General features: G+C 33.1%; 1 protein-coding gene across 1 annotated transcript in view; it reads right to left on the reverse strand.

The window, feature by feature from the left end:
• LOC150086732 (sodium- and chloride-dependent GABA transporter 1-like) overlaps nt 1-21,259 on the reverse strand; it is a 139,729-nt gene that overhangs the window by 74,021 nt on the left and 44,449 nt on the right. Inside the window, exons 3-6 of the mRNA XM_090372731.1 lie at nt 11,775-11,906; nt 8,790-9,021; nt 6,841-6,973; nt 4,669-4,803 (exon numbers count right to left, since the gene is read on the reverse strand). Coding sequence (XP_090228857.1) covers nt 4,669-4,803; nt 6,841-6,973; nt 8,790-9,021; nt 11,775-11,906 — 632 coding nt within the window. The remainder of the gene's footprint in view (nt 1-4,668; nt 4,804-6,840; nt 6,974-8,789; nt 9,022-11,774; nt 11,907-21,259) is intronic.

The following is a 21,259-nucleotide window of genomic DNA, read 5'->3' on the forward strand; positions in this document are numbered from 1 at the left end:
AAATGGTTATTCACTCATACCTGACAGTAACAACAAACAAAAAGGCTATTTTGTTTCAAATTTTTTACATCATCTTCATCAAACTTTTAGATGCTCTTCCCCCTTTCTTTCCTATTCAAGTGCTGTATACAGTTTAAAAAAAGAATAAAGTGCTCAATAAAATATTCTTGCAGCCACTGACTAAACACATATATTAAATATAATAAAATATTTAATAAATTATATAAATCCAAGAATGGTATATATAAAACCAGTTAAGAACTGATAAAAATATAAATGGCTAAAAGAAATACAATACATAAACATCGAGGAGTATCTTTCAAGGCAGAGTACCATTTTCTCAACTTGAAAGAATACAATGCGTACAACATGATATTAACTTAAATATCATATCATCAAGTGGTGGATAATAAATCATCATATGATGCAACATTGTAGCACAATCCTACACAATGAAATGAAGAAAAAGAAGGGGGAAGGAATGGGAGAAAGAAAAGGAAAACCAAAAATCAATCAGAATCTAGTGATACAAGAGGATTCATATTAACAGAATTACAACATACACACCAATACTCATTGTACTGCAAAAAAATAGTAAATTCCATAATGGAGTAATAACAGACCTGTTTATTGTGGTTAATACTGGAGCTAGAAATAAAATGCAAAGTGCTTCTAGCCATAAACATAGGCAGAAATCATGTGAGCAGTCAATCACTCATCCTTACGGGGAAAAGACTGTTCATGCCGAAAGTGTTTTTCAAGGGCAGATTAAGATCAGTTCTGATAGATAAAATAAATACTTTGTTTTATTTAATATCTGTGTTTAGCAAGTGACTGTAAGAATATTTTACCAATGTGATACCCAAATGAGATTCCTGATACCCAAAGTTTTTTTCCTAAAAATAAAAGGGTTATTTTCAGACTTTATTTTCTGGCTATTTCAACAGAATACAGCTGTAATATTCTTTTAACAAGCTAGTTAATGTATGCAGTGCATTACATTTCAGGAATGTTTGATTTTTTTTCTTAAATTAAATGATTTTTTCATTTTCAGTGATTAATAGAAATGAAAAGTAAATATAGTTATCTCTATCAATTAATTACTAAGATAATAAATTTATAAGAACCTTAGCAAAAACCTATAGGTTTACATTCTCTAAACTTAGCCATTTAGTTTAATTACAACTATATAATATTTATTACTCTCTTCCTTCCTGCATTACTATTACTATTTTTTTAAGTCTCTTTTCTCTCTGTGTATATATATATATATATATATATATATATCTCTCTTCACAAGCAATGTCATGTTCATCAGTCTTACATAACAATACATGTAAGGCATTAACAAACTGTCTAGGGATAATAATACTGCATTAAAACTATATTTAATCTATGAATTTCTTTTTTCCATATAAACTATATGGAAAAAAAAAAAAGAGTAATAATTGCTGGATTTTTACTTGTTCAATTTTAATGAAATTTGGTTTGACTCAACAAATATGTTTAACAAGCACAAATACAAAATATCGTGAAAATACAGTAGCAGACAAAAAAAAAAATTGCATCACCTTAAAAAAAGTAAAATTTGTAGTGAAACGTATAAGATATTGTTTGATTGCAGTCATTTTGTTTGTCACAAAGCAAAGGTATTGCATCATATGATGCTTCTATTGCACCAGACAGTAATTGCAAGGTATTGCCGTTTCTATAAATACGGCGTTTGAAGGTATAAAAAAAAAAATAATAAAGTGCAGCCATTATCAATCCACTGCAGGATGGAAGCCTCCTCGACAATTCATGCTAAGGGAAATGGACCATAATCTGCCATGCTGGTCCAGTGCGGGTTGGCAGATCAACCGTATTCAGCAGTCAGGGGCTTGAACCCCGGTCTATTCAAAGAGCGTGTGCTACTGCACTCCCGCTCCTGCCCACTCGGCTACGGAGGCCCTACATGTCATTAGTATCCTGTTTTGCAGAGGTGTAACATGGCTCCATATGTTCAGTTAACACCAAGAAAAAAAAAAAGTGTAACTGTTGCTCTGTCCCATGAAAGGCTTTCTAAGCATGCTATTGCTGATAAAATAAGCTATCACCAGTCAACAGTATCCCGGGTGCTGAAATTAAAGCATGAAACCGGTGATGTGAAGAGAAGACCTGGATCAGGCTGTAAGAGAGTGACTACACCTTCCCAAGAATTGAAATTCAACCTGCATGGCTCGGATGGGAAGCGATATGTCAGAAGACGAAAATCGGAGGCATACCATCCTGACTGCATAACACCGACTATAAAGTTCCCCGTCAATCAGTCTGGGGATGCATAACAAGCAAAGGGGTGGGGAAAATTAAGTTTATTAACAGAATGGTGAATACAGAAACCTACACTGCTACCTTGGAGGAGTGCCTGAAACCCATTATTAGGGATCACCACACAGACGTCCAAAACTACATTTTTCAACAGGACTCAGCACCTCATGAGTTTGTCTTCTTGTCTCACAAGGCTTAACACATACTTACACCAATGTTTTCCCTCATTTTTCTCCCTTAAGGTGCAGTCATACCTCAGAAATGCTGGCATTACAGTGTTTGACTGGCCCAGGAACAGTCCACATTTGAGCCTAATTGAAAATTGCTGGTACATAATGTCGTCTATAATAACTCAGAAGAAGCCAACAAGTACAATTCAGCTGCAGGAGAGCATTGTAAGGGTGTGGTACCACATAATTGGGCAACCATATATCCAGAAGTTGATTAACTCTATGCCAGATCGTTGCAAGGCTGTAATTGCAGCTCAAGGAGCAAAATATTGAGGACTTATTTTTGCTGATTCACAGTACATAATATTACGTTAACTTGTCATTTCAATTTGTACACGTAAATGCAATAAAATGTATGTTTGGTTGTCATGATTGCCATTTGTATGATTTTTCATATTTCCATTAATTACACATTTTACCCTTTGGGTAGATATTTATGGCAATTAGGTATATCAGGTAGAGTCTTTTGATTTCATTCATAGAGATATATATCCCATTTAACAAATGTATTTTGAACATTTCTGCAACCCACAATGCAGCACAAAACACATTATTTGCAAAATTCACAAATGATGCAGTTTTTTTGTCTGCCACTGTATGTTCACTGGGAGTCCCTCTATTACATATGGATGGAAGGACATTTGGAAGACAATTGGCACTTAGCACATACACTCGCTGATCACTGAATTGCGATTACCCCATCTGTAATGGATTATGCTGCATAACTCACAGTATAAAAAGATGAACAGCTTTGTATGCTAAAGCAGTGGTAATTTGCATCTGATTGTGCAAATCGAAGTAATAAAATAGCAGTTATAGTAAAGATATATCACAGAGTTTCAAAAGGGCATGATTGTGGAAGCTCATGAACCAGATACTTCCATATTAGAAATGACACATCTTGTCAGTTGCTCACGGCCCACCGTGGTTAAGATGTACAGAAAAATGGTGTCAAATAGGTGAAACCGCCTCCCACAGAAAAAAAAACTAAAGGTGGATGTTCGTGGTGAGTAAAGGGTGCAAAGCATTATGCAGACTCAATGGCAGATCACTGTGCAACAGTTGACATCACAATACAATATGGGGTATGCAAGAACAATATCCCAAATGATAATGCACCACACACTCAGATGTATGGGGGTTCCACAGTAGATGATGTAAAAGGCACCCTCTCCTCACCAATGATTGTCATCAATAGCGAATGCTCTGATGTCAACAACACACTGGAAGACAGGAAATGAGTGTGCTGGTTGGATGAGTCCAAATACTTGGTACAACATGTCAACAGATGCCTTCATGTGTGGCACAAGCAACACAAGTCCATAAACTCATCATGCATGGTGCCCACTATCCAGGCAAGTGGCAGTGGTTGCTTAATATGGGCATGTTTTGCTGGCAAGAACTAGGGCCCCTGGTGCCCATGGATCAAAGTTTCACTCGTGAGGCCAAGTCTGCCTGCAGCTCTTAGGAGACCATGTGCCTGCTGCCACGTTGCATTTTTTCCCAGAGAGAAACAGGATCTTCCAAAATGATGCTGCACTGTGCACGAGTGGTTCGAGAAACACAGTGAAGATATCAGCCATCTTGTTCGGCCTCCAAATTCGTCCACCCACAACTGAACACTTGTGGAATGCTTTGGAATGGGAATTGAAGTGTATGTACATGCAACCATCATCCCATTCCGACACTGTAAAAAGCCTTGCAGACAGCATGGCTGCAGATCCCTAAGAACGTCTTCAGATCTAGTGGAGTCAATATCTAGGCAAATATTGGTTGTTATATGTGTGAGCAGTGGCCCAACACAGTATTAGGTAGGTGGTCACAATTCAGTATTCACTGAGTGTATATATGCAAATGTGCCTAAAAATGAATCTTGAAATCCTCATGCTCAAGGCATCACGTTTCATTTTCAAAGGGGAAAAAGTGCATGAGTATTGGTATATCCAAGCCACCAAATGAGTTACTATATATGGAATTATTTAGAATTGTGTGTGTGCATCCATGCACACACACACACACACACACACACACACACACACACACACACACACACACACACACACACACACACACACACACACACACACACAATGCATATATATTTAAATTTTGTGCATACAAAAGTACTCACCTTTGGTTCTAAAAGTTTTTCCCAAACAGGAGTCACATAATAGAGAATTCCTGCTGAAGCTCCTTCCAAAGTTACACCTCGTATGAAAAGCACAGTTAATATGACATAAGGAAAGAGTGCAGTGAACCATATGATCTGAAAATTGCCAGAAATTATCAATACATATATACTATATAACATATATAATAACAGTAGAATTTCAACAAATATCAATTCTGAATATCAATTACCAAAAGTTTTTCAAAGTTTTATCATATCTTTTATTTTTTTCCCTAATTTGACTCAAAAGAAATTAACACATTTAATAGTGTTAAAATAATGAAAGGAAGCAAGCTTATGCAGCATCATCATAAAAAAATATACTCACTTAAATTAATATTTAACTGTAAGAACATAAATATGATAAAATCATTATTTTGCTTACTATAGAAAGAATTATGAATGAAACAAAGAAGATTAATTTCATCCATGTCATTCTATATAATCCCAATTACAGTGATATGATGCATAAAAAAACTCACTATAAAATAAAAGCCACAAATTCACTATTACATAAGTTTACTGCAAATAATAATTTATTTTAAATTGCTAAAGACAAGAACAATAAAGTTCAATCCTTCCTACTTCAGTAATACTGTTAAATATAAGAGAAATTCTCATACCTTACTATAGGAATGCTCTTCAACCAACACTCAACCCCCAACTTATCCAGTTAATCCATTATGAAAAAAAGTTTAAAGTTAGTAATGCAATATTATCCATAAAATTTATTATCAATACATACATTTTTATTAAAAAAAAAATACTCTTGTGTTCAATTCCCATTATCTATCAACTGGTAAGAAAGAAAAAGTGAAGCATAGTCGGTGCACACCGAACCACCCAAGACCAAACCAACTCGCAATCACAGACCAGGAATCTAAGACAACTGTCAAATTTCCCTCATTATTTTTAGTTAAACTTCTTTATAAGTGATTAAGTTATTTCGGTTGAAATCTGTGCTCACAAGAAGTAAAATGACAAACTTAACAATATCTACTCTCTTATAAACCAAATTTAATACTACCCGTGTCAAGATTATTTTTGTTAATTAATGTGAATACCACTATTCACACATGCACGTAAAGGTCCATGAACCCAAAATGATGTATGGTCTACGAACATTTACAGAATTAAAATGTAATTTCTTTTCAAGTGTTTCAGCTATTAAGAGTTTTATATATTCATTTTGTATATTAATGGATAATATTGCATTACTAACTTTAAACTTTTTTTCATAATGGATTAACTAGATAAGTTGGGGGTGAGTGTTGGTTGAAGGGCATTCCTATAGTAAGGTATGAGAATTTCTCTTATATTTAACAATAATTTATGTAATATAGTTAATTTATAGACATTTTTTCAGCAGAATTTTTATGCATTACATGAATATGACTGGCATAATATGTAGGTGGCATGGATAATCTACCCAGGCTGCTTGGCTGTTTTCACAGACACAGAACTTCCTAATTTTTTGATATGCTTTGTTCTTTCTTTGTATAGTACCTTGATTTGATTAGCTTTCAATAGTTTCCTATGTACAGTTTAACAGTCTCTATAATAAATTCTTTGGACATTTTAACAACAATGCACAAAATTAGACAAAGCATGAACTGTGTGTCAGTTAGATGTAACTTACTTTCACAATGATCTAAATTATCACTCTTTGACAGATGACTAAATAGTTTTCAGTATTGAATACCAATTGGAATCATAGAAGAGGGGACATTATGATGATTATATACCACAAAAACCCAGACGCATTTAATGGTCTTCAGGCTGATGTTAGATGGGCCACATTGTAAGAACTGACTGAGGACCAATTTGTGTTTGATTAAAATACAGAATCATGAAGCAGAAAGAGTGATCTCTTTCAAGGAGAAAAGCATTGGCAATTAATTTAAAGCTGTATATGCATGTACAGTACATAATGTGTAAATCATAAATGCAAATCACTACTTTTTTTCTGCTTCCTTTTTATACTGTAGACAGAGTGCAGTTAAAACTGATTATCCAAAAAGATCAACTATCTAAAATTATATTTCAAGACAAAAGATCAACACTAAAAATTAAAATGTGTATATAAATAAGTCAATACATCTGTTGTGTGTACATAAAAAATAAGTATCATACCTTTCCACTTTGATGAAGGCCACGCCAAATGACTATGTACACAAGGAAAGATGCTAACAACAAGAGAAGTGCAAGCTCCCACTGAAGCCTTCCCAAATCCTCAATTCCTGAAGTTATTCCCAGTACTCGTCTTCTGTAATATTTTCAGGCACATTAGCATATTTCTGTAGAGTAGTGGATTTTGTACATACAAAAAGATCAATTTTTACCCATTGCTGATATTAAGTAATTTAAAATGGCCATTTTAAATTACTTAATGTTACTTAAATTACTTAATAATGGTGTTGAATTACTATATTATAGTTGTAACAAAATAAAATTAGTAAAACAATAATAAATAACTCAACTAATAATATTTATTCAGTAATTTAAGACATTATAATATGGTATAATAGGTACAAACTAGATGTTTTTGCATTCTTTAGTTTTATAATATTTTTGCTTTTTTTTATTCTCACTTTTTATTAGATTGATTATAACAATTTGTAAGAAACATTAAATTACAATTTTAAAACAATTATTTTCTTTAATACTGTTTCTAAATGGTTCCCAAAACCAAGATTTGGCTTGCAAAACACATTACTAAGGGACAGTAAAACCCCAGAGGCTTCCTAACTCCAATATCATAACTGAGAATAGCCAGAAAGTTCCTATATTGTGTTTAACACAATCTTCGAAAACATCTACAATAATTTTAAAAATAGCGACAAAATGTGGTGATCCTTCTTATTTTTTAGCTATATAATTTTTAGTTATCTATAAAAGCACAACATACTTTTATGCAATACAGATTTCATTATTACAAGGTAGGATCAAAAAGTTCCAGAACTAAATGTTAAAAATATCTGAATACTGAATAAGAAAAATTTATTTTATTTTATAATCTAGAATGTCAAGAATATTTTAAAGTAGGAAAGATGCTAACAACAAGAGAAGTGCAAGCTTCTCGCATTTTGGTTGTACATATAAAAAGATTAATTTTTACCCATTGCTGACATTAAGTAATTTAAAATGGCCATTTTTTTTTTTAGAATACTGCATTTTTGAATAAAGAACTGCTATAAAATTTTACTTTTCAATGAAGAAATCATCCTCAGAGATGGTAGTAATGACTGTTGAAGAATGTGGAAAAAATGCTTTATCAAGAGATAACTGTATGGTACAAGTGCTTCATAGATAGGTGCAATATCATTCAGGATGATGCAGGTTATAGGAGTCCTGCACATTAACAAAGAATGAATTTTTCTGTGTTGACATTATTCAAGGAACTTTCAAGAAACTTTTCTGCAATTATTTAACTGATGTAAAAAATATCTAATTAGCTAAGATCATTAATTTAAAAAATTTTAAAATTATCTATAAATATTATTATATTTGTGTAAATAAGACTTGTTATTAGTTGTTATTAGTGAATTATCAAGTGGATCCTTATTCTCTACAGAGTGTTTATTAATTGTGCTAGCCCTACACACAATCAAATTAACATTAAATATTTAATTTAGTTTTATTAATTTTATGTAAATAAAATTTTTATTTTATTTAGCCATAAATAACATGGATCTCCAAAAACTGAGATTGAAATTAACATAAATTCTGAATCTAAAATAATTTTTTTTCTATTTTAATAGCCAATACAGAACATCTTTAAATTGGTTACAGCAGTACTTTTAACACAGCTAAGTGTGGCAGTTTATACAACTGAAATATAAAAATAGAATGAAAGAAGCATACTAGTTCCAAGTCCAGTCTGCCTGCTATTTGCATAACTTGCAGCCTTTAAATGCAATTGCTATTGTATCAAGGAAGCTTAGCCAAGTTTTTTAAAAAAGTTTAAACCCTTTCCAGTATGGAAGACCACATAGAAACAATATAAACTAAGTTGAATAAAATAGCGAAAGACTATTCACTAAAATATTTATATTACTAATGAAAATAAAACAGCTACTTACTCCCAGAATTCAACTACAGGGGAAATTGGATCTTTATATTCATCACCATCAGTCTGATTAATATAGGTAAAATTATCACTTTTACAAAGTAATGTGTTCCATTCTCTGTCACAGCGTTGCCAGGGAAGTACTGCTGCAAATGATGATACCAGATAAAAGAGGATCCAGGCAACAATTATTATGTAGTAAATGTTGTAAAGAGCAACTATTGTCATAGATGCAAATCCAACACCTAAAATAAAATAAAATAAAATAATGAATACACAACTTACCCAATAATTGTGTTAATGTTTTAACTAGCATCATCATTATGATAAACTATATTGATATATTAAAGTTCATTAAAGTTTTGGTAATGGCAAAGAAGTCAAATTAAATCATACATAATTTGCAAGAAAACAGATCCCTGAAATCTTTTAAACATATAATTCCAATTAAACCAAAAAAAAAAAAGAAATGGAAATATAATTACATAAATTTGAATAATATCTGAATGAAAGTTTAAAAAGACAAACAATAATTTAGATTATTAAGAAATAATCAAAAACTGGTTATTTCATCTATATAGTTATTAATTCTATATACCAAGGAACAGTATTTAATAAAGATAGAAGGCTAGACATGGAAATCTTCAGAAATGATAGTGGTGATTTAAATTTAAAAAAAAACTTACAGACTGAACATTAGCCTTAGCAAGGGCACATGATACAAGAAAGCGAGCTTATATAGCATCAGTCAAAAAAAAAAAAAAAAAACACACACACACACCCTTCTCATTTCACCCAGGGAAAATATTCACCAAAACTGTTTCAGAGAGGAAGTAAAGATTAATATCAAAGTAATTATAAAAACCTTTCCCTCGTCTCCCTGTTCTGCAAGCTAAGGACTTGGGTAAAAATGTAATTTGATTTTTTATGTTGTCCTTTAAAAAAATTATAATCATTGCACAAAAATTACCTGGACCTGGAAACTGCTAAGTAAAATCGTCCATGAGTAAAAATGGCAACTTTGTCGAAAGTTTGATTTTAATGACAAAAGCTAATAAATTGTCTTCTCTTCAAAGTAAACAGCAAATTAGTTTCACCAGGAGTAAATCAGTAGGCAAGCAAATTATTATATAGATTACTGCTGCACATATCCATTACCTTGCATTTATCAATGTTAAACTTCAACAGCCACTTCTCAGCCCACCGCCTAATTTTTCTAGGTTTTTTGTAGTAGCAAGCCTTGATTCCTGTCATTAGCCTGAGAAAACTTAGAAAATAAGCCTGATATGCCTTCATCAATGGTGTTAATAAATACTGAGAATGGTAAGGGGCCACCACTAATAGCATTAGTCCAAGAAGAGCAGTACCCATTCATAATTACCCTCGTCTTCTGTCACTCAACCATCCCTTTATCCATAGCAGTAATTTGCCCCATGCCACGCTGCTCAAATTTGTACAGGCAGTCTTTCATGTGGAAAAGTGTCAAAAGTTTTGCTGAAATCTAAGTATATGATGTCAAAGTTATTTTTTTCATCCAGTTCCTCCACTGCTGCAGCATAACATCCAACCAGATTGATCAGACAAGGCTGTCCCTTAACAAATCCATGCTGTGACTGCATTCCTGTCAAGATGATCCTGCAATATTTCTTTAACTACTAACTTTATTATTTTCTCTTGAACAGAAGTCAAGTTGACATTACTCTTTGATCCTCCTTTGTTATTTGTTATTGTTATTTGGTTTTTTAGGGGCATTAGCAACTAAGGCCATATTGCTCCGTGAATATGCAGTGGTCATTCTCTGACCTTTCTGCATCTTCCGTATTTGGTGGTGACGGGCTCGAACCCCGGTCTAATCAAGAAGCATGTGCTACGCACTGCTGCTCCTTCCCACCTGGCTATGGAGGTGCCTATCCCCCTTTGTGAACAGGAGAGACATTTTCACATCTCTAACCCACAGGTACCCCCCACGAATACAAGGATACTCTCATAATTATGACCAAAGGTTTGCTAACCTTTTTTGCTGCTTCTTTTAATATAACTGGATAGATTCCATCAGTCCCAGGTGTCTTTTATTTACTTTTAGCTTCAACAATTTCTCTTTCACTTTCTTCTCAGTTATCATAAAATCATTTAGCTTCCAGTTATAACTTGATATACTTGATATTCAAATTACAGGGTGTGAGGTTTAGATTGGACTGCAGAAAGTTTTCTTTCAGCCAGTGAGTCATTGATAGCTGGTTCAAGCTGTCCTCACATGTATTTGAGGCTCAATTTGAATAAATTCAAAGGGAAGCATATAATTTGTGCTTTCTTATCTACTTGGTTGTGGGTTTTTTCCGTTTTTTTTTTTTTTTTTTTTGCCAGTGCAGCAAAAAGCTTGTGGCTTCCTTACACTATACAGCAGATGCTATTACTAAGTTGGCAGGTAGGTAATGCATAATAATCAGTAGTTATGGCAAATGATTAGGATTTCCAAACTTCTGGTTGTTTCCAAAAACTAAAGCGTTAAGCCTGTCATTTGGTCTACTATATATATTAAAATTCCTTTTTAATTATTGCTGAAACTGTTGGTTGGTTGGTTTTGATTTTATTGGTGCATTAGGCTGAAACTGTAGCTCAATAGTTGTACCTCTTCATTCAAATACCTCAGATGACCATGGATATAATTTTTAAAATAATAAATATTTTGTCAATGTAAACAAAATTAATGATAAAATTAATGAAAGAGTTAGTACCTTTTTGTGAGTGAAACAAGAATGTTTTCAAATAAAAGTCTTTATATTTCCATCCTTGAATCAGTAGAAATTCCATTCCAGAAAACATAACACAGCACAATAATGGTAACTATGTAATATTAAAGTTATGTTTCTAAATGTTACCTTAAATGATTCCTATGTGTATTTCTCCAAAATTTTCCATAAATTTCAACTCAAAAAACAAAATCAATATATATGCATAATTAATTTTATAATGTACATTATCAAAGTGTTAATTTTACCTTTGAAAATAGGAACGAGTTTCCATACTCCTATTCCACCAAGATTCAGGTATTGACCAATTGCAACTTCCAATACAAAGGCAGGAATTGAACAAAGTACCAAACATACCAAATATGGAAATAAAAATGCACCTAGAGAAAATAAGTAATATATATAAAAGACTTTAGTGCTTTTAATCAGAAATAGATAAGAAAAATAATGATAAAAAATATTTTTAAAACAGATTTCAATACACAAGTTTTAACACAGTTGCATTTGTTGCATGGCACTATGATAGTTGTCTTTTGTTTTATTCAAAATTGTAAGATATATATATACACATACACATGTATATATATTTTTTTTTTTTTTTAAACAAGCACAACATCCAATGATAATACACTTCGCACACAGGCAGAACAGGAATGAATACAACATCATGAGCCAGAACAAACTTCGGTACATGATTTCACCCTGATAGGTAAATTATAATGATAATTTTTGCCATGTAAGAATAAAGACAAAAAGTATTTAAAGAAATATGTAAAAATGGCAACTTGTTCTATTTTAAGGTTTGTTAGTTATAAATGAAGGTAAGAATATTACAGATAGGAAAAAAAAAAACATTTTAAAAATTCTGACACAAGAGAAAATAATCTTTGTTTTCAAAAATATACTACAATGAAACAGCATCTGAAGTTTTTTTTTTTTTATTTTGTGCACATATGCAATCAAAACAACCGGGATTATAAAAATGTGCCCAATTTATTCCATTCTGTTTCAATGCTAAAAAAGAGTAAAACAAGGAAATGAGGAGGGGGAAAAAATAAAACAGAATTTAAGTGTTAAACACGATAAAATGCAGTTTATATTTGACATTAAGTGAGAATTATTAAATATTCAAAATTCCAATAAAGTCTATTTCATTGCCATTTTGATTTTGAAACTGCTTTGAAGTCAATCCAACAATAAACAAAAGGGGTGTTACAGTGACCTAATAGCAATGACAAAATGTCTGTTTCTGTTTATTCCTGGCTTCGCTTCAAAGTAGTAAGAAGGCAAAACTGCTGTTGTTAGAAGACAAAACTGATGCTGGCACATGTTGAAAGAGGGTCACATTCTAAAATTATATTTTCTTTTTTCAACATACCAAATTTTTAATTTCAAAAACAACGTTCATCAGTTAAGAAAATGTTTTTTTTTTTAAAATATACTACTTTAAACAAAAAAAAATTTTAATATTTGTACTTTAAAATATCTTAATGTTTGTACTTAAAATATCTTAAATGCACACTATTGCACAGTTATATTCCAGTATACAGTAGACCCAATCTAAACTCGGGTAATTGAGGCTTTTGTAAATTATTAATTTATATATAAAGCAGAGCTTTACAAAAGAAACTACATAATCAGTGATTATATAACTGTATTTTAAAGCAAAATTTCAACAAAATAAAAAAAAATCAGCTGCATTTACTGAACTTAATGATAAAAAATGTGTCACTGGTTATTAGTAATATGTACTCTTTACCCCAGGGGCTCACATCTGGTGAGTATGGGCTTGGCACACCCAGGGTCCTGAGCTGGATATCATCATTCTTCTCTTTCTTGGTGATTCCTTTCTTCTCTCTCTCTCTCTCTCTCTCTCTCAGGGTAACTCGGGAATTTTTTTTTTTTGGCTGGTGCAGCATAAGCCTCGGGCTTCCTTGCACCATATGGCTAATAATAATAATAATAACATACTTTTAAGTTACTTCGTATATGTGAATTTGTTATTTTAGCATAACGTACTAAAGTTACTTTTGCATGTGAAGTTACTTCAAGTGTAAATTTGAAGTGATGTAGTAGTAGTGGCATGTGATGCAAGAAAGCATGTGTATGAGCTTATGCAGCATCAGCCAAAAAAAAAAAAAAAAAATCACACCATTCCCTCCAAATGCCTGTCCAGTTCCTCCTTAAATTTATTCAACCTATCAACTTCCACGACAGATGGAAGTTTGTTCCAGCAATTAACCACCCGCTGGCTAAAGGCCCGCACATCTATTCTACATCTGTATTTTCTTAATTTGAATTTATGCCCCCTTAGGTTCGTAATCTGAACAAGTGGAAGGATCCCATCAGAATTCAGCGTTTTCAACCCATTCAAGGCCTTATACACCTCAATCAGATCACCGCACAGGTGCCTAGTCTCCAGCCACTGCAATTTGCAGAACTTAATCCTCTCTTGGTAAGAGGATCCCTTCATTCCCCTCACCAATCTTGTTGCCCTTCTCTGTACACGCTCAAGTAAATCTACATCCTTCCTAAAATGAGGCCTCCAGATCTGTACACAGTACTCAAGGCGTGGCCTGACCATTGCCTTATACAGAGGGTTAATAACCTCCTTTTCCCTGCTAGCAAAATTCCTATATATCACTGACAAAACCCCATGACCTGCCCTGGCAGCCTGTCTGCATTGCTCAGAAAACTTCATATCTGCCTGTGCATGCATGTCACTCCAAATTCATATTAGTTTCAATGAAACTTCACATTTTCCTTGAATTCTGCTGTAATATACAGTAATAATATTGAATATGTAATTTAAAATAAAATCACAAAAATTTATATAAATATGCAGATAGTTTTAGTTTTCCATTAATCTTTAGAACAAAAACCAGTCAATCAAATATGCAACAATTAATACGAGTTAAAAAAGGGTCTATTGTATACAACACACACAGATATATATTTAAATATATATACACAACACAATCTGAAAGGAGTAACTAAAGCAAACTTGCTAACACAAGTACCATATTTATTTGAACCACTCATCACCTGCTGAAGGCCATGTTTCTCTGAAGATTAGCAAGTGATACATTAATTTTAGAAAATTAAGAAGAATCAAGAATTTGTCTGAAAAAAAAAAGGATATACTTGTATATTACTTTGATAAAATATTTTAAAGAATACTACCATTACCCATTCTCTCTAATGCCTTCAATTTATTTCAAAACAGTATTATTATGGAGATTTCAAAAACACACACTTTTATGTTTCAGTTTCTCTCCTGATAATGAAACTAAAAAAAAAAAAAAAAAAAATTGGAGATACTTCAAGATTATAAGCATATGGTTGCTATGCAGCAAAATATTATACGAATAATAATATATGAAAAATAAACTTTAATACAATAAGAAAACATTTTTTAGTATGTTATTCTTGAAAATGAAATATAAAAACAGTAATACTGGAAAATATTGTTCTCTTCAATTTTACACTGATATTGTTTTATTTTCTCTCAAACCATTAATATCATCAAAAATTTCAATCCATTTTTTATAATGATACTAAAAACAAAGGACAAATACTATGAATTAAAAGAAATTAACTGCTTTAAATAAATGCTAATTTTTTTTTTTTTAAGTTTCAAAGAACCTGCTGAGTAAAAAGAGTATAATAAAATAATTAAAGTAAATAATTAAATTAATAACTAAATACATTTACAGATTGCTATTCCAGATATTACAAGCTCAAAGTACCACTACAGTTTATAGGCGCATTTGTAAGTGCACAAAGAACACTTGTCTTCACCATGTTTGTCCACCTGTTTGCATATAACTGCTAAACTCCCAGTGGATGGATTTTCATGAAAGTTTGCCTTGAGTTTTTTAGAAAGGTTTCTTAAAACTTGTCCAACTTTCATCCCAATTTTTATTAAAACTGGATGAATAAAAATTAAGCATTTTTTTAAAAATTAAAATCTTGAGTCACATACTGCCTACCCCACCAAATTAGTATGAACAGTGTGTTCAGACACTCTCAGACATTTGCTGCAATTGTAATGGATGAGAAAGCAGAACAATGTATGTGCTTTGGGTTTTGTGTGAAAAAAACTTAATAATAATTATCTCCAAATGTTAAGAACTGCATTTGGAGATGCTTGGTTAAGTAATACTGTCATTTTTATCAGTGGATGAAATTCTTTAAAAATGACTCAGAATCTCTCAAAGATAATGCTCAGGTCAATGTTCAACTTTGAGCAGTAATGAAATGGTTAAATGTATAAAAAAGTTTTTTTTTGACTGGTGATTAACAATACAAGAAATTGATGATAAAATAGTAATCTCCTTTAGATCATGTCAGGCAACCTTAACCAAAAACCTTTTCATACATCAGGTGAAAACAAAATTTATTCCAAGATTGGCAAATAATGACCAAAAGGTTCAACGTAGAGAACTGTGCAAGGACCTTAAAAGAAGTTAAAAATGGACCCTAATTTCATTGTTACTTGTAATGAAACAAGGGTATGTGGCTATTTATAACTAGCTGTGGACCTAGTTATTAATGCTTGCCAGAATATATGGATTTCTCTCTTTATCATCATTAATGCATTACAAAAGCATGTATCAGAGAATAACACATGGTGTATGTAGCATGCGTTACTGCCTAGGCTGCTAAAAATTATTAAGTGACTTAAGAGTACATACACAACTAAATTTAGAGTTCTTCGGTTTAGTGCCATGGCAACTCGGATTATGTCATAAAGAATCAGTAAATTGTGACTGCTGGGTTGGGTTGTTTAGAATTAGCATCACGGCAACTAATGCCATGAAGCATCACCATAGCATGCAAACTATTTATGCATCATGAAATATGTGCAATTTGCACATATTTTATGATGCAGAAATCAGCCCCCCCAAAAAAAGCCTTTTGGGGAAAAAATTTCACACAACCCTTACATGAGGCTATCTAATTTGGCTATGGCATGAAAACGTTTACAGAAGTTCCTCCCAATGAAACAGAAACTGACCCCAAGCTTATACAACCAGAGGGGAAGAACAGTTCTATCCATTTTCTGCAAGTAATGAGGGTTCTCTCTCATAAAGATGAAATAAAGTCATAATATATGATATAGAAATTCCAAGCATTGGCACCAAACATTGGAAGTTGCTGTACATGCTGTTATTTTTTGTTATGTTATTTTGGTTTTTAGGAGCATTAGCAACTAAGGCCATATTGCTCCGGGGATATGCGGTGGTCATTCCCTGACCTGTCCGCATCTGGTGGTCACGAACTCTAACCCTGATCTAATCAAGAAGCGTGTGCTACGCACTGCCGCTCCTCCTCACCTGGCTACGGAGGCACCGCTGTAGATGCTGATATGATTGACAATGCTCGCCATTTTCCTTGTGATAGGCAAGAATCGGTATCAATATCCAATATACAACAGCCAGTTTCGTTAAATTCTGTTACTGTTGTGCGTATAACTGTTTTCGGTATTTTTCCTGAACTAAATGTGTGTTACTTAGATTTTATGATAACAAGCTGGTACCACTTGATATTTGGTAACAATTCAGTGCATTTTTCTCATCACAGAGTTTATATTTCAAAAATATTATTGAAGTATTTTTTGAATATCAGGGCATACAGAATAGCACACCATGTATGAAAAGCATCTTTTGCATCTTCTCTATGCATCTATATACTTCATGCTGCAAACACCATTATCTAATGAAATGTATGCCAAAAATATTATTAAAGCAGGCTTTGATCTCTTAATTACAAGGCTGACACACCCTGACTGAGAGTGCATGGAGGGTCAGTTGAGCTTTGCACATTCAATGAGAAACAAAGAGAAGTATTACTGTTACTACTCAGCACAAAATCAACAAAATGCCTGGAGATGTTTGTAAAGTCTGCAGCTACTGGATTTCAGTCAGTCATCAGTTTTGTTATTGGATTATTGACCCTTACTAGGATACCCAAGAAAAATAACACCAAGCAAGAGCGGGTCTTAAATTTCTTGATCAAAGAGTAAGCACCAAGATTTGGTGAAATCCAACTGAAAAGCAGGAGATAATACAGAGAGAGAGAGAGAGAGAGAGAGAGAGAGAGAGAGAGAGAGAGAGAGAGAGAGAGAGATGGGTCTCTCAACAAAAAGCATTTCTTGTCTGATTAAATCAGGCCTAGGAATTAAGCCTAATAAGTCAAATAATTCAAATTTATTTTATACTTGAAACCTATATGTACACAGGTTTCAAAATCAGTTACTGCAATTTTTTTGAAAAAGAGAAACAGTGGTACACCGAAAGGCTTCAGGGCTGAAGATTCTTTCAATCTGTTCTTTGATGAGACTCCAGCAGAGGCGAACTGGGTCAAAAATCCTTACCAGGGAAAACTTTTAGCAGCCTCATACTAGTGTTTATGACCAAAATTACCCTGGCCTCAGGAACACCGGGGTTTCCCCGCTAAATCTTATGGCCAGTCTGCCTCTGGACTCCAGGAAGACCTGGTAAAGCTTTCCTTCACTGAAAAAAAGTAAATAACCAAAATCACTTGTTTCAAGCAGGCTGTTCAGTAATATGAAAAACATATTAACATCACTGTGCCCATCTATTGTTATCTTTACACATATACATCTTGATTCAGTTATTATATTTAGTATTTGAAGCTTTTTATGTACTTGTCTACCAAATTTTAGACTAGTGAGAGAAACAACAGAGTGCTCTTACCAAGAAAGGCTAGAGTTCTGAATATTGCAGTCTGGAGCCTAGGCACCTGCAAGGTGATCTGATAGAGGTATTTAAGGCTTTGAATGGATTGGGCAAGCTCAATGCCAATAGGATTCTTCCTCTTACTCAGACTACATACATGAGACATAAATTCAAATTAAGGAAAGATGGTTGCAGAATAAATGAGCGGAAGTCTGCCTTCAGCCAGCGGGTTGTTGATTGTTGGAACACACGTCCATCTGTTGTTGTGGAAGCAGATAATCTGAGTAAATTCAAGGAAGAACTAGCCGCTATTGGAGGGGATGGATAGGTGATGTGGAAAGTTTTATTTTATTTTATTTTTGTGGCTAATGCTGTATAAGATTGCTTTCTTGCATCTTTTGCCACTACTAATACTAAATTTAATTTGATGTACCCTAAATCTGAAGTGTCAGTTTCAAGTATACATTTTCGGCTAATTAAGTTAGTGTTGGTCATGGTAAATCATATACATATAAGATATTTCCAACTTTGAAGAACATTTTTAACCTATTTAATAAAGACTTCTTGTAGATCCACAAATATAATATAGACCCTATGATTAACATCTGAACTTTTTTTTTTTTCTTAGATGTTTAGCCATTTTTTGAATGGTTAAGAGTACACAATTCTCTTGAGATTTGAGACATAATTTATTACTGCTGACCAACTGTTTAAAATATGATATCCAATTTATTAGCAAATTTCCACTGTTAGTGCATCTATTTGAATATTCTGTAGTAAAAGAATTACCTTGAAAACCTACTAGGCATTACTTCAAAGTGATCAGAAAATTTTCAAGTGAAAGTAGAGCAAAACAGCAAAAAGGGAGGAGAAATCAAAACTGAACAAAAAAGGGGATATAGGCATTTTAATAACACCCACATGGTGCCTAAAGGTAAGACAAATAGTTGCTCGTGGTGTTTGTCATCTTGTAGTATCCATATATATATTTATAATATATAGTTTTTAAAAAAAAACTAATCTGGAATGCAAACTGAATCATGAAAACAAATAGCAGAAGCTTACATAATGTGTTGTCTTTTATAATGTGTCGTGATAAGTATTTTTAATAATTATTTGAAAAATACACTTAATTTTTATTTTACAATGATTCACTAACTTACAGGAACCTCCCATTGCAAGTATGGAATCTGACAGAGACCACTTTTTAAAATTTTTCTGTTTTTTTTTTTTTTTTTTTTGTAAATGAAATAAAACCTTCCCATGCACCTTTGCCCACCATTATTCTCTAACTGGTTATACAATATTTTCTGTTTTCATTTTGAAATATTATATGAGGAGACAATTTTTTGTTTAGCATTTAGCAGATGCCAGAGGAGCAAAAGTGTCTATCTTTCTTCTAGGCAATTCCTATTCCCATGCAGCATCCATGAACTTTTAGCAACGGTTATCTAATCTGGCTGTAGACTTTGGTTTCATCAGCTAAATGTGAACAGCTCACAAAAATACAGACATGATGTTGCATTTGCCAGATGGCACGTAAGAAAGATCGACACTCTGGGTTTCAAATCCAGTGAATGAGCAACCTTAAAAATTCTAAAAAAATATACAAACTTTCTTTATTATTATTAGTGGTTTCTCTCATTTATTTTCATTTGATATTTTTCAGTTGGGTTTAGTGAATCATAATTAATAGAGCATTCTCAACTCAGTAAAAAAGCTAAAAATTAATTTTTTTAGAATTAAAACAAAACAGGTTTATTGCACAGATGCCATATGAGTGTCTTCGTTAAATAGAGGCCATGGTGACAAAATTTTAAATTTGCTAAGAATCAGCACTGCCAAGAATGGCAGGCTTTATCACATGCTTTCTTATTCCACTGACATTTTTCCTTCTGCTTGGAAATTTGCTCATATCCCACCAGTTCCTAAAAAGGGTGACAAATCCTCCCATTCAATTATCGTCCCATTGTACTTACTTCTACTCTTTCTAAAGTAATGGAGAAATCCATTAACTGCTCACTCCTAAACTATCTAGATACCTTCCATCTGATCAATGACCATTGATATACTGGCTTATGTTATCCAGCTATGGAAAAATGAAATTCCATGAAAGGTTCGGTAAAACTCAAGCAGTTGCTGTTGACATTTAAAAAGCTTTTGATCATGTTAAAAATAAATAAATAAATTTGCTATTTATACTCCATGATGACCACAAGGTCAGAGAAGTTCACAAGATAGAGAGAATACAACAAATTGCATGTATTTAGCAGCCATGGGCTTGAACCACAGTCACTCAAAGCACATGTACTTATGCACCCTCACACCTGGCCACTCAGCTATGGCGACCATAAAGGTCTTCCAAATCAGCTTCCATGTTATGGTTTGCCAAATACTTTTTGTAATTGGGTATCCACTTTTCTCTCTGACCACTCACTCCGATGGCTGTCTTCTAACTCTCCACTAATACTGGTGTTCCCCAAGGTTTGGCTCTTACTCCTACTCTTTTCCTCTTGTAAATTAATGACCTTCTTCCATCGACTGGAAATCCTATCCATAGTTTTGCTGATGATAGCACATTACATTCCACCTTCCAGTTTGAGAAACCTTGCCCTGCACAAACAGCTTCAACTTCTTGAATATCCACTACCAGTTCCTTAAATATGCTATCTCCAGTTAATTCTCCAGTGGGGCAAAGATAACTTAGTTGATTTCAATTGTTCTAAAACTCACTCCTGTCTTATATCTTGTAAAAGGGATTCTTCTGCTCCTATGCTTATCTTCGATAACACTCTGATTTCTAGGCATGATCATATATCTCTATTGGGGATTACCATGACTTCTAATCTCTCTTGGCATAAGCACATCACAAATATTACTTCCTCTGCATCTAAAAAACTAGGTTTTCTCTTTCACTCTTGGCATTACCTTTCTTCCAAACAGCTGTTCACTCTGTACAAATCACAAATCCACCCTACTATGGAATATTGTTCCTACATCTGGGGCGGTGCCCCCAAAACCTCTCTCAG

This window comes from Mastigoproctus giganteus, chromosome 4, assembly GCF_048544385.1.
Source record: "Mastigoproctus giganteus isolate SK-2022 chromosome 4, ASM4854438v1, whole genome shotgun sequence".
NCBI classification, from domain to species: Eukaryota; Metazoa; Arthropoda; class Arachnida; order Uropygi; family Thelyphonidae; genus Mastigoproctus; species Mastigoproctus giganteus.